This window comes from Schistocerca americana, chromosome 10, assembly GCF_021461395.2.
Source record: "Schistocerca americana isolate TAMUIC-IGC-003095 chromosome 10, iqSchAmer2.1, whole genome shotgun sequence".
In the NCBI taxonomy this organism is placed as follows: domain Eukaryota; kingdom Metazoa; phylum Arthropoda; class Insecta; order Orthoptera; family Acrididae; genus Schistocerca; species Schistocerca americana.
The window spans coordinates 111992081-112006598 of record NC_060128.1 but is presented as its reverse complement, the minus strand read 5'-3'; the positions used below and the strand labels follow the sequence as shown (position 1 = coordinate 112006598).

Here is a 14518-nt window from a genome sequence, read left to right as displayed (position 1 = left end):
TGTTCCTTTGCTTTACATCTGAAAGAAATTGTTTTGCTCTTTTTCATAAGAAGTGGGTTTGAACTTCTGTTACATTTCTCACATAAAATCAGGATTATTTTATATGTTAAGAATAATTTTGTTGTAACATTCATATGTATTACTTTGCATTAACATAGACTGCAGGTATCACATGATACCATCTGAAAAATATATATAAAAATGAAAATAACATTTTTCTCTGTATTTTTTATTTATCTGTGTCCTTAACGCTTGTGAATATCAATTTCAATCAAATCAGACTTCGGACCAACCTTCAGGACTCTAGAGGTTAAGCACCATACATATTCACAACCAAGCTACTTACTATTTGGAAATAATGGTTTATTCTTTATACAAATTGAACAAGGCGTACACCATCAAGTATGAAAAAGAACAAGGTATGACTGACACAGTAAAAAATTAAATAATTAGTATAAACTTAACAGTGGAAAAAGTTAATACAATTTTTACAAACAAATATATGCAATACTATTCACATACACATCCAATGTGGCCTTTGCTTCACTTAGCTTCCACACAGTAAAATTTTCAATAAATGTGGCATATCGTACTGTAGTACGATACCAAAGTTGGTCACACTCATAACTGATACTGTGGATCTGTTGAGCTTAGGAACTTTGACCTAATTAAAAACAGTTCAACAAAATGCAATGATTATGTATTTCATATAAAAACATGGCTGAAGAACAAATGTTTCTGTGATCTCAAAGCATTAACTACTCTGTGCATTAATGTAATTGGCAACATAATGAAACTTTGTCATTTGAATATCCTGCCAGCAGTACGCAATGCTAAATTAAGCTCCTTAAGTTTGTCACTGGATTACGTTTGTGCATTCAAAAGATAGTTAGTTTGAAACCAAAGCCCAAGAGTGAAATTCTTTCAAGTATTTTTTTATTCAAACAGGTGTGACACTTCCCATGTGGGTAGCTCTGCCTGTGCTTCCATGTTATCCTTATTTAAACTAAGATTTTTTACTGGAACTTCCTTCTAAATTAGCTGATGATGCTGTTCCAGGCTTTACCTCACTCAGTGGTACAAGTGCAGGTATTCCCAACATATTACAGATTTTGTTCCTAATAGGTCTTATCTCCTCAACAGCTTCATTCCACGAAGTTTCACTAAGCAGCTGCATCGCTCCGTCAACATCTGGAGCTTCGGACATCTCGTCACCATACATCAGCAGGGCCTCGTACAGTTGAGATGCTGTCAATTTCCGTGCCCACACAAACGGCTGGCATATGTACCGAGCCAGCCGACCTAGGGCACGTTTACGCACAGTGCCTGGCACCTAGAACAAAAAGAGCAAAATAATTTTGTTACACTTCCTGCTCAATTAGCAATGTTGTCAGTGATATGCGACCTATAAGTTCATCTGTGAAAGGGGAGTACGAGTGTTCACTAAAGTACTGCAAGGCGACTTGTAGGTTTAGCTTACGTTCAGAGCCAGTTTAAGGCCCAAAGAACACAAGTCACTGCTTGGAGTGTCTACGGAGGCACCACAACTGGAAGATTTCTAAATAAGATGTATCACAATTAGTAGCGGTTGCTTGGGGTACCGAGCTGAGAGGGGCAGCGAAGTGCAAGATTTGTAAACAGTGAGCATCACAATTTGTAGCAATAACTGACACACGTGTGTGTGTGTGTGGGGGGGGGGGGGGGGGGGGGGGCACACCAAATGATAAAGTGCTTGTGTGAGAAGATGTTCTCGAACCAGCCCATGCTTCTGTGCAAAAAAAGGGACACTAATCCAATAGCCACACCCCTTTGTAACCACATACCTAACATATTACTAGTTGGGGGGATGAATGCTAACTTGGAAAGAAGCATTATCTAAAGTCATTAAAAACTTGCTATATACCATGATTGTAAAGTCTGTTGACAGCTTCAACATCATTAGTAAAAATAAATTTATATTTCTAAAAGGTATTTCTAAAACAGTGACCATGTTTCATTCATAAATGACGGTTTGGAACAGCTAGACAAGACGACATTGCATGCTTGTATATTCTGCGAACTTTCAAAAGAGTCTGACTGTGTCCATCACAGGATACACTGGTATGCAAACCATAAGGATGAAAATAACTTTTGCGTGATGTGTCATATCCCAGTAACATAGCTCAATTAAACTTGGACCATACATAGAAAGAACTGCTACAGGACAGTACAGAAGGTAATTGAAAGAAATCCACGATGAGACAAACAGAAATGACACTTTTATTCAAAGACAATAAATGCAATGAAGTCAATGTGATGAGTGCGGTTGACAACTGCTGGATGTTTGTTGGTACATGGTATGGGACCATGCAGCAAGACATCTCCCCAACTCATCTGAAACATGCCCAGTGGGATTTAAGTTGGGGAAACAGGCAAGCCAATCCATTCACTTTATATCCTGTAGTTCCAAGAGCTCCTCCATTCCATCTGTGCTGTTCAATGTGGTTGCCCATTGTCACCCATAAAAATTAAATTTGGGCTGAATGCACCCCTGAAACAAGGCACATGCAGGAGTACAGTGCCAAAATAATGTTGCCTGGTGAGTGTGCTGTCCAAAGATTTGGAGGTCAGTACACTGATATGACATGAGGATTCCTCACACCATAACACCCAGACCACCAAAACAATAATGTTAGACAGTGTTCCTGGATGCATTACATGTTCCCACCTCTCGCTATATGAGAGTACGTCCAGAATCGTGTTGAACTTTATCATTTTGATGGTCTGTGTGTTACAATGTGGGAAGCCATAATGATGCATGGGCATACTGACTGCAAGTCCTTGAACATGCTACGCTCACCGGTCAACACTGTTGTGAAACTGACTACTCCTCTATGTGCGTGCATCTATTCAGGAGTGCATTCAGCCTTGAATCCATTTTTGTTGGTGATAACACTTGGCTGCATTGAACAGCACTGGGGGGTAACAGCTCTTGGAACGAGAGGATATTCAGTGAATGGTTTGGCCTGCCCATTCCCCCAATTTAAATCCATTCACGCACATGTATGATGTGTTGGGAGATGTACTGCAGCACATCCAAATGCACCAATGTCCAGCCAGCAGTTATCAGCTGTGCAGGTGGAAGAATGGAACACCTGATTGCAAACAGCTCCTTACCAACTCTGTGGCCAGCACAGAAGCAACATTGCAGAGCTCAGGAAAACATCACAGAGCTGCACAGATGTCTGTGGTGATTACACATCCTTTTAAGAACCACATGCTGCCTTTGGCAACGTCCAGGATACCATCGTACATTGCAGTTACTGCAATGTAATTACTGTCTTTGAATAAAAGTGTCATTTATATTCATCTCACTGCATATTTCTTTCAGTTTACCTTCTGTACTATATTGCAGCAGTTCTTCCCATTCTTCCTATGCATGGTCCAAGTTTCACTGACAGTGACACATCATGAGAAATTTACTTTTGTTCTTAAGTTCTGCACACCAGTGCATTTCTGCAGAAAGCAAGCCACTATGGAATCAGTGGACTAATTGGTAACTGACTAAGATCTTACTTACAGGGCAGGCATCAGATTTAGATGTAAGAGAGGAATGGATAACAAGAGTAGAGTCTGACTGTTGAATGGCACATTATGGAGTCCCACAAGGATCTGTTCCAGGTCCCTTAATTCTCATATAAATTAATTTACCTATTTTTGTCCACCAACAAAGCAAGTAACTTCATAATGTACGTCAACAGTCAGAGTATTGAGATTTATAACAAAATATATGGCACTCTAAACTAAAACCAATCTGTTGCTTGCAAATATTCTGAAGTGGTTCCCAGTAAACTCATAAGCAATAAATCTCACCAATACAAACTACATCTACTGTTTGTACTGTTCTCGAGTGTCCAGCCGAGTGCAGTTGTCCTCGACACCTCTAGAATGAGCGTCTTCACTACATTCCATTTCCTTTATACTGTGATCACTCCCCACCTGTTCCCCATAATCCAGTTGAAAGACACATCGCGTGAAGTGTCAGGAGGTTGTCATTGTCGAAGGTTGAGCGTGGACCCCAGTCCCTCAGTGCTCCCATAGCCTCTGTTGGGCACAGAACTGGCTCTCGGTCAATTCTGTGATTTTAATTGGCCAAGAGCTGGGTCCCCGGCTTTGCTCAGGGTGTTGCCACTGTCTCTGTTGATCAGTCCACTGGGCACTTGTGTTTTAATAGTCTCCTTCAGAAACAATCCCAAACCGATGAGGTCTGTCTTAACACTCTCGATTGCAGAACACTGCGTGGCTACAGGGGACACAATGGAGTATGAAGAAATGTGTATTACAATATAAAGCACAACACAGTAGTGTAGATACACAAAAGGAAAACTACAATCGCAGAACCAAAAATTCACAAGGACATAAAATTGTCAAGAGAACCACAAAAAAGACTAAACCAACATTCATATCTATAATATATTTACGTACAATATCAAACAAATTAAACACACTAATGAAGAACGCAAGTATCCAATTCGCATACAGAACCAACAATAATATCCAACATAGACTTCAGTCAGGAAAAACAAAATAACCAACATACACAGAACTACACAAAATCGAATGTCAATTGCAATAAATTTTACTTAGGACAGCAACTTTAGTAGCAATAAATTTTACTTAGGACAGCAACTTTAGTATAAGATATCGAGAGCATGCAAAATTTAGCAAAAATAATCCATCTACATTTTCAACCACTTAAAGAGCTATAACCTTAAAGAAGAATGAATAGAGCTAGCAATGACAATTTTACAACTATTACTCAAAGATTTAACATTGAACATACTTGAAGAAATAAAAGTCTGTGTACACACATTACAATGTCCTGGTGATATTTTAAATGAACGAATGTATTTAAAACATTAACATTTCATTCACATTAATTTTAATTTCCTAACTGAAGACAACGGGTACACAGAAACAATTACCCACAGACACACTAATTACGAAGATCAGCCCAAAATGACAAAATCAATACACCACGCAGACTGTAACCATATAACATCTTTGGCCAACTGTCACTATTGTTAATCTGTCAAATTAGACAATAAAACATCAAATTATAAAAATTACAAGAATGGATGATTAACAACATGAGCAAACCGCAAAACAGTCCCTAAGAGATATCTTCAACACTGCAAGCTCAATGGAATGTAAATATTATATATCAATTCTGTTGTTTGTGTAAGCATGGGAGGATGAATGTTCATGATGATTTTATGATGGAGTAAACTTTTTGTGGTGTTCTGTGCTGCGGAGGGGCGGCGAGGGGAGGCGGAGGGAAGGAGACAAAGGGTACCAACACATTCTGGATCCAAAACTACCTTCAGAGAACAACAAAACTTAATCGATGAATGTTTGTCTGGATGTCTTTTTTTATTACGATGTGGAAGGAGAAGGCCTTCTCTGTGTTGTGATGGAAGCAGCCAGAAAGAGGATAATAGTGGCCTCTATTTTTCTTTTAAAAAAATATTGGGGTTTGGAGATCTTTATTCCAAAAGCATTGCCAACCACTACTGAGGTACTTGCCCCACTGTTGTGACACAAGGCAGCAAATGGTCATATCACAAAACTCCTGAGGCTGCATTGTGAACCAGTTACAAATGTATTGCTTGACGTTCTCATCTGAAGTGAATTATTTGCCTCTCAGTGCCTTCTTTAGCTCACTAGAAATGGCATAATCGCACAAAGACATGTCCAGACTATAAGGACAGTAACAGAGGATCTCCCGTTTGAATCTCTACACACGCTACTCGACGGTGTTTGCTCTATGGGGCCTTGCACAGTCGAGGAGTAGAATGGCCCCATGGCTGAGATGCCCTAGTAGTTTTGATTGTTCACTTTCAAAGAGTGGTCAAGGTTTGTAAGTATCATTGCTCACTCACTGTTGTTACATGCTGCAGGAAGTCGAAAGAAAGGGCTCCTGTGATAAAAGTTGAAGGTCAGCATACCCTTTTCTGTACTTGTTTGGACAGTGACCCTGGATGCTTCCACTGGAGACTTCGTTGTTCTGACTCGAGTCTGAACTGATGACACAATGTCTTGTCTTCAGCAACCAATTATGAAAGGGGCTTATTCCTTTCCTTGTCACAGAGCTGTAGACATTTAAGACAGAGTCCCATTCAAAATCTTTCCTGTGCTGGTTGAAGACTGAGGCATCTGTTGTGTGCACACTTTGTGAAATTTCAGTCTAGCCTTAATGACGGCAGGAACATTTCGGACGTCCAATCCAGCCTCTGTAACAATGGCTGTTACCATAATTCATGGGTCTTGAATAATAAGTGCATCCACCTACTGGACGATGACACCATTCCAGACCATACATCATCACTCGACAACATCTGTACACTTGTGCCATACTTCGATGAATTTCTGTTCCCCGCACTCATTCTGCTTTTAGAAAACATACACCCTTCCCCTCTTCTCTGTAAGCTTCCGTTTCCCTGTTTTCAGCATGAGTGTAGTGGGCCACTGACAAGTGTGCATGCTTGTTCTGATGTCATGTGGGTGTGTGACCGTGTCACGCAAGTCCCAGTTTGTGAATTCAGCACTCTTACAGGGACTACACCTTCTGCTGCAGGCAATAACATTAGGACACTTTCCATGGTTTTTGTGTTACAGCTGCCAGCTCATTTTTTTCTGAATGTAACTTATATGTGGGAACAAATAAACAGTTATTAAATGATAGGTCTTTATGCCACTAAAATTTAAATTAGCACATTTTGCGGACAGGCTTTCCTTCACATTTTACTTTTGCCACATATTGGCATTTCTGTTAATATTTGCACCTTTTATTGTGAAATATTATTAATGAATTAATCTCAAATCCAGAATCTATGTTGCGTTGACACACTGATCTACAGCATAGTCGAAAGCTTAGCAGTTGGTAGTTTCATTTGCTATTATTTTCTTTTTACTTGTGCCCAGAGTCCTGTAGGGTAAATACATATGTAAACAACATAAACCCCAAATGTCTGATAAAAGTAAATATTGAAAACTCTATATTAAGTTATTTATTATATATTTGTGGGTAGTTGTCCCTGCAAGCATTCAGTTTGACTGCACTCTAGCTTCTAGTTTCTTTAAGTTGTTGTTATGCTAAACACTTATTTATTTCTTCCAAGACTGAAATGAAAACATTCTAACAACATTGGCTGTACAAATCGGCTGTTCAACCATCAAAACTTACCACTACAATTCACAGCTGGAGTTACTAAAGTACACTTGGGAAGACAGAGCATGGACAGATTCTCATAAAATTTTACCAGAAGGCCTATCGAACAGAAATTTTACCAGTGATGAGACATGGGTTTCCTATGCTAATACTTGGATCCCTACCCTTAAATGAAGAACTTCAGGATGCTATCTTCAACTGACTGCAACATCACACGGCACAATTTTACCTATATCTATAACTGTATATTTTCTCTGCAAGACACTGTACACTGTGTGGCAGAAGTTATATGATACCAATAATTCTACCATGTATTAAGTGAGAGAAAAATAACTATCTATATTCACCTTTACACACTTCTTAATCTCTCTTATCTTTTTCTCACAACACCTATGCAACATACATAAGTGGCAGAATAGTGGCCATATAGTCTCCTTTGATTGTAAGTTCTTTAAAATTACCCAACAGTGTTTCGTAGGAACCACCTCATCTCTCTTCCACAAGGATTCACATTTAAGCTCCAAGAGCATTTCTATTACACTTCTCTTAAGACTATATTGACCTGTTACATTCCTGGCAGTGAATTGCCAAGTATGTTCTATGCCTGCTGTTGCGCCTAATGGGTAAGGGCTACAAACACTGGAGCAGTACTCTAGTAGAATTGTTCACACTAATGTCTTGTAGCTATTTCATTTACAGATTCATTGAACTTTTCCAGAACTGTTTCAACAAATCTAAGTCTTCCATTCACCTTCATTAACACTGAATTTATGCGATCGTCCCATTTCATATGATGGAACTGAAAAAGTGTCTGCACTAATTCTCATGTGTCTCCAAAATAATAAAACTCTAGTTGGTACTTATGAGTAAAACAGCAGATCCTGGGGATGTTGGAAATCTATACAACTTTTTGAGGCATTTAGATGCCAAGACGGGTGCAGCAGAAAGGAAGTACACTTATTATTGACCTTTGCCCTGTACATTCGAAGGAAACGTAATTTCTGAGGAATGTAAACGTTGTGTTCCTCCAAACTGCACAAGTCATCTGCAGCCACTGTACCTCTGAACCTGGACATAATACACTCTGTTAAACCCAGATACAGAGTAGCAGTTGTGCAGAAATCAATTTAATTCTTTGACAGGAAGGGAGTTATGAGACTCTGCCTTGTACAGGCTGTGTATACATTTGTTGCTGCCAGGTATTCCGTAACGCAACAGACTGTGTTAAACAGTTTCACAAAGGGTGGCTGTGTCACATCAGTAGCTACTGAAGATGACACTGTTCCAGAAGCAGAATGGAGGAGCAAAACTGATAATTCTGAAAATGAAACATTCCAAAGATTTGTGATGATTATGTCCAGACTTCCATACCTGAGATTGATGCAAGTAAACTGCTTACGAAGCAACACAGGTAGAAGCTGGCAGTGATAATGAGGGAGAAGAAGAAGAAGAAGAAGAAGAAAAGGAGGACATTGCCTCAAGTTTTGCTGATGCTGTGCAAGGAACTGATACTGCCAGGAATTTCTTTTTCTTTCTTAATGTGGATAAATTAATTCTAATTTACATCAACCAGCTGGAGCGACAACTTCTTTCACTGCCATATGCCAGAAGCACAAAATAACCATGACTTCTCGATTCTTTTTAAAAAGAAAAAGGATGTATTCTGTGATAACTTTCATAATTGTATGTTTACTACATTTAAATTTGCAGCACAGGATATTGGTAATTTTGTAATTAAATAGCACGTGTATCACCTAAACATGCTTAAAATATGGTTCTGGGTCACTCTTTCCCCATTTATAGAACACCCCTATTTAAGGAAAAAATATATGGGTCCCCCCGAGATTAGTTAAGAAGGGGTTTTACTGCAGTTTTGTGGTAAGACTTTTACACTTCATGTAAAAAAATTAAAAACTAGTGTTTTGGGATTCATGTGCATTCTCCACTATGCAATCTTTCTCATTCAATTTTGCAGAAACTACTCATTAAAAAAAAATTCATTTTTTTGTATCTTATAATCTAATATCAAAGCTTGACAATTAATTGGTTTGTTTTCCATTACTGTCCACTGTTATCGTCATACTTCGAAATTGAGTAAAATTACAGCGCATATTTTGAAAAGCATGTGGTAAGAAATGGAGTTGCTTGCCAGCTTACATTTGGTGCATTTTAGGTCATACAATGCTGTGTATGAAATGTAGCTAACATATTGCAATTGTTTTTAATGCCGGAAGGAGAGGTATATCACTTTCCAGTCTTGAGTAAATATAGGGCATATCTGGAAGTTGACGAGGCTGTCAGTGACATGCCATACACTAGACTATTGCCACCTGCTGCATCTTGTTGCTTGTCGTATCATTCCTGGGGGAGCAACAGTGTTGTATGGATAACCGTTGCACTACAAGGCTTTTACTGCATGATGGAACATTATCAAAATGCTCTGCTTTAATCTTTTAATCAGATAATATTAGGTTCTTTCTCTTTACTATAGGGTTTACCTTACATTTACCCACCAGCACTGCCTTTCATTACGCCAACTGAACATTTTGTCCAAGTCCTCTTGGAATCCCTTGCGGTTCTCAAGCGATAATAATTTATTGTACAGAAATGCGTCTTCACTGAACAGTTGTATAGTGCTGGTGACATAACCTGATAAACACTTTATATACAGGGTGTGTCACTAACTATTGCTACCAAGAATAACTCCGGAAGTATGACAGGAATTGAAAAGTTTGTAGGACAAAAGTTGCATGGGACAACAGGGGCCATAATATGACGTTGGTTTTTTGTTACTAGGTGGGGTCGCTTCAGAGATATGAAGATCAACTTTGTTTTTTTAAATGGGATGCTATAATGTGGTACTTATTTTCTGATAGTGGCTATTGAGACAAATCCAATGATGTGTAACAGTAAGGTCTTTGAAGGTCAACGAAGGTCACAAAGGTGACATGAACGTCCATTAGAAGGTATCAATGGAGTGCTGCAATCTTATCATCATGGATTGAGTGGTATTCCTTATCACATCGGCACTTATCGAAGCACATGCTCTGACAATTCTCTCTCACATATCTGTAGGTGTGGTTGGAACATTTTTATAAACAATGTCATTTGCGAATCCCCACAAGAAAAAAATCAAGAGGCGTACGTCTGGTGAACGAGCCGGCCACGACACATCTCCTCTGCGTCCAATTCAACAATTTGGGAATTGTCTCTGCAACTCATTTCTAGCCATCAGCAATAAACATGCTGGACACCCAGCATATTGATACCACATTCAGTTTCTTGTTCCTAAAGATATTACTTCCAATAACAGACCTAATGTTTCTTGCAGGAATGTGGTGTACTTCCTACCATTAAGATTTCCTTTGATGAAATAGAGGCCTACAATTCTGTCCTCCAGGATCCCACACCATACATTCACTGACCACGGTTTTTGGTGTGCAACTCGCTGCAACCAGCGTGGATTTTCAGTTGCCCAATAAGGCAAGTTATGCAAATTAACATTTCCATGGTTCGTGAATGTATCCTTGTCACTAAATAAAATCAAATTAATAAATGTGCCTTCCCTCTGAATCTGAAGTTGAGCCCATTGGCAGAATTCAATGTGATGCACACAATCCGTACCAGTTAATTCTTGGAGGAGACTGATATGATAAGGATGATATCCATGGTGATGCAAAACATGAACAACACTACTCTGGCTCATGCCAGATTCCCTTGTGATTTGATGTGATCTAACACAAGAATCTTGAACCACAGTGGCAAGGGTACCAATTTCTGTTCATTCGTTAGTAACTTTCCTTTGCCGGATATGTTTCCAATTCATTAAAGATCCAGTTGTTCTCAATTTATCATACACACATTGAAACATACGACACGTAGGGTGAGTACATTGAGGATATCTTTCAGTGTATAAGTCTCTAGCTCTCACTGAATTTCGTTGGCGTTCTCCATACATGAGAAGCATATTGACTTGTTCTTTGAAGGAATACATCATTCACATTCGCTTGATTCGATGATGTTCCTCTTAACTTTCCTATTAAGTGTTGTATTGTGAAACCGTTGAGTGGTGCTTACATGTCAATGGCATGTTAGATGGATACACCATGTTCGGCGAATATTTATTATTTGCACGATAGAATTGTCAGAGCATGTGCTACGATAAGTGTAGAAGTGATAAGGAATACCAATCAATCCATGAGAAGAAGATTGCAGCACTACATTGATACCAATGGTCATCACTTCGGACACCTTCTGTAAATAGACATTCATGCCACCTTTTTGACCTTTGTTGACTGTCAAAGACCTTACTGTTATACATCATTGGATTCATCTCAATAGCTGTTACCATGAAATAGGTACAAAACTATAGCAACCCATTTAAAAATTAAAAAAAAAGGTTGACCTTCAAATCTCTGACACAACCCCACCTAGCAACAAAAAACCAACATCATATTATGGCCCCTGTTGTCCCATGCAGCATTTGTCCCACAAGCTTTCCAGCTACTATCATACTTTTGGAGTTATCCTAGGTGGCAATAGTTAGTGACTCACCCAGTATACTGAGAAGATAAAAGGTCCTATTATGCTTCTTTGGGGCACATACGGTGTTACCCACATTTCTGTGGAACATTCTCTGTCTAGAATAATGTTCTAGACGGGGGGATGTGTTCTGGCTTTCTGCACGAAATGACTGCTTTGACACCACTGGGGAGACACCGCAACAAACCGGACTCTGTCTCTAACCCCAGTCTTCACGTAGTACTGGTTTCATGGGGCAGTGAATTTCGTGTGCTTCCTAGTTTTATAGTGAAAATTTACTTGAAATAAATAAGAGCAGTAGTAATGGCTCCACTGCTCATTGTAGAAGACTGCCTACAAAACTCGTGATGTTGTACATCACTGTTACCCAACAAAACATTTTCTTTCAGTGCAAATAGGTATCTCAGTCCAAATAAGAGGACAAAATAAATGTTCATAATGCTAAATATGCTCAGAACATTTCATCCCTGTGGATTAAATGGGGCTTTGAATAACAAACTAAGACGCATAAAAACCGAACAGTGCCCCTTCGCAGAAAATATCTAATTGGGACATGAAACTCAGAATGCTCCAACAGACTGTGGCAATGTAGGAGGTAAGAGGACAAATTAATTGCTTAAGCCTTAACTACCAAGCATCGCCTTTCAGACTGCTACGATTTTTTATCTCATGATATCTCACATGCTCCTGTGCACTCTTGCATTGTTGCTTCTCTTCGTTTCTTATTTATGGGCCTTGAGAGGTCTCACAGATGTACAACAGTGTTTGTGCATCATCGTTCTGTTGAATGGTACTGTTTCTCAATTGTGGGGACAACTGGACCTTCCATGCAATATGTGGATGTTCAAGAACAGCTCAGTGAATCCTCAGGTGAAGGCCTTGATGACAGCAATAACAATCCTGATTTTGAGATATTTAGTGATCACGACAATAATTCAGAATAGGAAACTGAAAGTGATGAAGATATGACACCTGATTATTATGATGGGGAAACTTACATATTCGGTAAGAACAGATGTTTTTGCTGGAGAAAACAATGGCCGCCAGCAACACAACACTGCCTTGAAGCTTCCAGGACTGCAACAGATAGCGAAAAGACTCAGAGAAAACCCTGCTGTTCAAGAGGTATGGAAGCTGTTCTTTACCCAAGATAATGTAGATGAAGTCATTCTATGGATACATCTGAAAATATCTAAGCTTAGAGTACAGTATGCAAAATATCACTTGTCCTACTTACAAGATGCTGATAACACTGAATTGAAGGCACTAATTGGTCTATTAGTGTATTCAGCCATTTTCAAATCGGGGAATGAGTTGGTTTACAGCTTGTTTGCAATTGATGGAAAAGGCAGAGATGTTTTCAGATGCACTGTTACTTAAGAAAGATTTCTGTTTTTATTATCTGCATTACGATTTCGCAACCCACATGATTGGAGGGGACAAAGAAAGTAGACAAGTCAGTAGTAATTTCTCAAATCTTTCTGAATTTCAATGAGAACAGTCAACTCTGCTACTCTGTTGGTGCAATGGTGTGTGCTGATGAAATGGTTGTACATTTCCGTGGAAGGTGTGGGTTTAGAATTTATATGTCAAATAAACTGGCAAAATACAGACCGAAAATTCAATGCTTACTCAAGTATGTACAAATTACTTGTAAAAACATACATTTATTCTGGAAAAGGCAGTGGTGATCACACCCTTTCAAATTGAGGTAGATCACAGTATTCCCACACATGCTCTTCTGAGACTGGCAAAACCTACTGAAAATACATGGAGAAATATTACAAGTGACAACTCATACTCATCTGTAAAACTAGTCACTGAACTTTTGATAAAAAGGCCTCACATACATCGGCACACTGGAAAAAAAAATAAAAATGATATGCCACAGCAGTTTATAACTAATAAGAAAACGGGTGTGAATACGATTGTTTATGGTTTTACAGAAGACATGACACTGGTTTCCTTTGTGCCCAAAAAGCCCACAGCTCCAATCTGATCACTTCCATGCATCATGCAGTAAACAGTGATCCCGAATAAGGAAAACTTGAGATCATCCTGTTTTTGTAACATGACTGGTGTGGACTGTCTCGACCAGAGGTGTGCAGCTTATTCATCAAGTTGCTGGACAAGAACATGGCCTTCGGTCATTTTCTTCACATTAGTGGATGTTGTTTGTGGTGTGAATTCTTATGTGGTACTCTAAACTTATCCTAAGCAAGAAGTAATGATGAGATTGACCTTCATGAAGACTCTAGAAAGAGATCGTGCGGAATCTCTATCTACTGTTATAATTGTAATACACAAATTAAAAATAGACCACAAATTTTGCTGTGTTTTATTTGTCTAAATGTTTTAAATCCAAATTTTTACAAAATCTACTTGCAAGAAGTGTAATGAATTTCAGGAAGTCATGAAAAAAATATTCAGTAAGACACTGGTTTTGTATATAAAAAATAAAGAGGTGCTCTAAGACACCACACTGTAATAACTGTTTCCTGTCAACATCCATAGTAGTTAAGGGTTAATTCTGGCAAAGGAACATTAACAAACATTTTCCAAAGTTAAATACCTCTTTTTTTATTGTTAAATGTGTGTGCTTCATAAATAATGAATATGGTTTTTTGTACTTGTTATTAGTAGCACATTACTGAGGGTCTCCTTCTGTAGTCGAAGTATTTTGACGACTCTTTCCATTGCTTCTACCTACAGCAGCAGACAATGTGTTGCACACACTGAAAACCAGCCACCCCAACACCCTCGCTG

The 14518-nt window shown here is 38.8% G+C and overlaps 1 protein-coding gene across 1 annotated transcript in view; it reads right to left on the bottom strand.

The window, feature by feature from the left end:
- Positions 1-342: 342 nt before the first annotated feature.
- LOC124552512 (tubulin-specific chaperone D) overlaps positions 343-14518 on the bottom strand; it is a 192117-nt gene continuing 177941 nt past the window's right edge. The window contains exon 18 of the mRNA XM_047126801.1: positions 343-1333. Within this exon, the coding sequence (XP_046982757.1) occupies positions 1007-1333 (327 nt within the window). The 3' untranslated portion in view covers positions 343-1006. The remainder of the gene's footprint in view (positions 1334-14518) is intronic.